The sequence below is a fragment of the Rosa chinensis genome, chromosome 7, assembly GCF_002994745.2.
Source record: "Rosa chinensis cultivar Old Blush chromosome 7, RchiOBHm-V2, whole genome shotgun sequence".
NCBI lineage: Eukaryota > Viridiplantae > Streptophyta > Magnoliopsida > Rosales > Rosaceae > Rosa > Rosa chinensis.
The window spans coordinates 52,204,449-52,207,547 of NC_037094.1; the positions used below are offsets into that span (position 1 = coordinate 52,204,449).

A 3,099-nucleotide genomic window follows, 5' to 3' on the forward strand; every position below is an offset into this window, starting at 1 on the left:
TTTCCATTTTTTCCTTGGTATGTTGTTATAAATGCACCAAGCTTTGAAGCCAAATGAAGAAGCGCATATAGTGGTGTTTTATTCCACTTCACACAGAGGTTGGAATAGAGGTGTATGCATAAGAAGTGAGGCTCAAGTATAAGAAGTGTATGATAGAAGTGTAAGAATATTTGGACTACATCCTAAGTTCACGTTTAGCACAACAACTTGTTATTATTTGCAGAATAAGCAATTAGAGAATCATTGAGAATCTAACTCCTAAGGACTTTATTTATGTGGATTCTGAATAAATAAAGTGTAGGAAATCTAATATATGACTTGTCTATTAAGTTAGTCGGTCAAAATGGATATGTATTAAAAGAGGTTTAACTGAAATAAGATTCTGTTTCTTTTATGGGAGGATACAGAATATCCAAGGCTCTATATAAGGCTTAGGTCCCTGTGCTCTCTCTAATCATCGGTAATATAGTTTTCTTGCCCCATAAGAGAATACCACATGAGGGAAGCGCAGAAGACTTAGGTTTGGATTGAATGATCATTCAGGTTATGGTTCATGATCCATTTATCAAATTATAATTCTTTATTTTATGTTCATATAATTGTATCTATATCATTTTGTGAAGTAATCTAATAGTTCATTTAAAATAACAAGAAGAATATATGTCCCTGTATGATTAGCAGATTTATTTGTAGTTGTTGAATGAAGTAAATTAATTCACTGTTTAGAGATTTAACCAACTTAAACAGGTGCTGTTCTCGTCCTCAGTCAGACAGCCATGGTAGCTTGATATACTCGAGCAATTCTTAATTATCTTTGCCAACTATCTCATATTCTAACCGCTAAACAAAGTCAATTCTCGAAGCGTATTCATCAATACAGGCAATTGTTTATTTGTTTATGCAGAGAACAGTCTATTTATTGGTGCACCAATTTCTCACAGTAGGAAACTTGATTATAGTATCCAGATACCTTGATCTATGCCACCACTATCAGCGTTACATTATAGGATTGAGCTTCATCAAGTTGCGACTACCTAGATTACTTTAATGAGAAGAAACCAATTGTAGTTGATCAGGAAGTACAAGATTAGCGATGTCTATTAAGATGGGAAAGAACCAGTGATTATTAAGTAGCTCGAACTTCAAACAAGACAGGGAATAGAGAGTTATTGAGATCGTATCAGGTGATTATAATCTGTCTCCTTTACAGTTTGACTGTTCTATGAAGGTTAGTATGCTTGAGTACGTGCAGTTGTCATATCTACTAGTCTACTTCAGTCAGATCATGGTAGGTAAAATGCTAGCTACCTTAACTCATACATTCAGATGAAAAACAGCCGGAGATTCTTGCATTGCTCGAATGCTCTCTGCAATAACTAATAACAAACTTTTAATGAAGATGGAAAAATAAGATAATACAATTATTGTGCTAGAAATACAGAGTGGAGTTCAAAGAACTTTCAGAATGATTGTGTTATATTAATGATGGGCTACATTAAATTGTATAACTATGTAGTCCTTTTAGTAATTTAGTCCTTGTGTGTGGTGTTCTTGTAGTGTGTCCCCCATGTTAGGGTATTAACCCTAACCACTGGAAATCAAAGGATAAGACTAGAGTTCTAGAGAGAAAAGAAAGAAATTGAAATTGCAAAATGTATTGTTCGATGATTCCTCTACAAGGTAGAACTGAAAAAATATATAGTCTGAGCGTGGTCATGCGAGCCACGTGTCAACTCAACACTGGTCAGCTACCCAACGTAAAACAGCTAAGAGATTCCATCACAAGGATGGTTGAAACGGTGCGTATAAGCCAAAGTGAAACGGTGCGTTCCAGGGAAGCAGAAAATAAAGAAGACTTAGGCTATTCCTAAAGTCAACATCAGATTGCAATGATCAGTTTCATAACATTCCTCCACCCTTCAAACTGAACTTGACCCCAAGTTCAGGCAAGCAAGGAAATCAATCTCTATTTGGGACTGGTCCCACTGGAATTTCCATATCAGGATCAAAGCTAGGGTACCTCAGTAAGATTGTTTCAACATCTTCCCATGTGGCTTCATCTGGTGTAGTGCCAAGCCATTGCACTAACCATTGGTTAATAACCGCTCCTCTTTTCTTGAGCACCCTCCTATCAAGCACAGCAAAAGGTTCCCACTTTGGATTCTTTGGATCAATAATATGGGGTAGCTGAGGTTGTGCAAAGATGAGGTCCGCCAATTTCTTTTTGAGCAGAGAGACATGAAACACATCATGAATTTTTGCAGTAATTGGCAGCTGCAGTCTGTTAGCCACTTTTCCCACTCTTTCCACCCCTTGGAAGGGCCCGTAGTACCTCTGGGACAATTTGTGGAACTCACCTTTGTGCATAGAATGCTGTTTATACGGTTGCAGCTTCAAGTACACCCAATCGCCTACTCCAAATTCTCTTTCAGTGTGCTTTTTATCATAAAACCCCTTCATCCTGGATTGAGCCAACTGTAAGTTCCTCCTAAGAGTAGCGAGTAAGGTGTCCCGGCTTATTAATCGTTGATCAACAGCAGCCACAGATGTGGAACCTGGAAAATAAGGGATGATAGATGGTGGAGGGTAACCATATAAGGCTTGGAAGGGAGTCATCTGAATGGCAGAGTGATAAGAGGAATTGTACCACCATTCAGCCCAAGTAATGGCCTGAACCCAAGTATGAGGCTTCTCCCCACTCACACATCTCAAGTATTGTTCCAAAGTTCTGTTAAGGTTTTCAGTCTAGCCATCAGTTTGAGGGTGGTATGCAGTGGACTTGCTGAGCTTAGTACCCTGCAGTTTAAAGAAGGATTCCCAGAATAGACTAAGGAAAACTGGATCCCTGTCTGAGATGATGTTTTCAGGCATCCCATGTAGCCTAAAAATCTCTTGAATGAACATTCTAGCCACAGTTGCCCCTGAATAAGGACGAGCCATGGGAATAAAGTGAGCAAATTTGGTGAGTCTATCCACCACCACCCATATCACAGTTTTCCTTTCAGACATGGGTAAACCATCAATAAAGTCCATTGAAATTTCAGCCCAAGCCTTGTCTGGAATAGAGTTGGGTTGCAACAAGCCAGGTGGCCTTACTGT

At 38.8% G+C, this 3,099-nt stretch overlaps 1 protein-coding gene across 1 annotated transcript; it reads right to left on the reverse strand.

The window, feature by feature from the left end:
- Nucleotides 1-1,959: 1,959 nt before the first annotated feature.
- LOC112178137 lies at nt 1,960-2,616 on the reverse strand. Its single transcript, XM_024316333.1, has one exon. It carries the CDS (start codon nt 2,614-2,616, stop codon nt 1,960-1,962), a length of 657 nt encoding a protein of 218 aa, XP_024172101.1.
- Between the last annotated feature and the right edge of the window lie 483 nt (nt 2,617-3,099).

Coding starts and splice junctions, on each gene's coding strand:
- LOC112178137 (XM_024316333.1), bottom strand. CDS start 2,616: ATGACTCCCTTCCAAGCCTTATATGGTTACCCTCCACCATCTATCATC.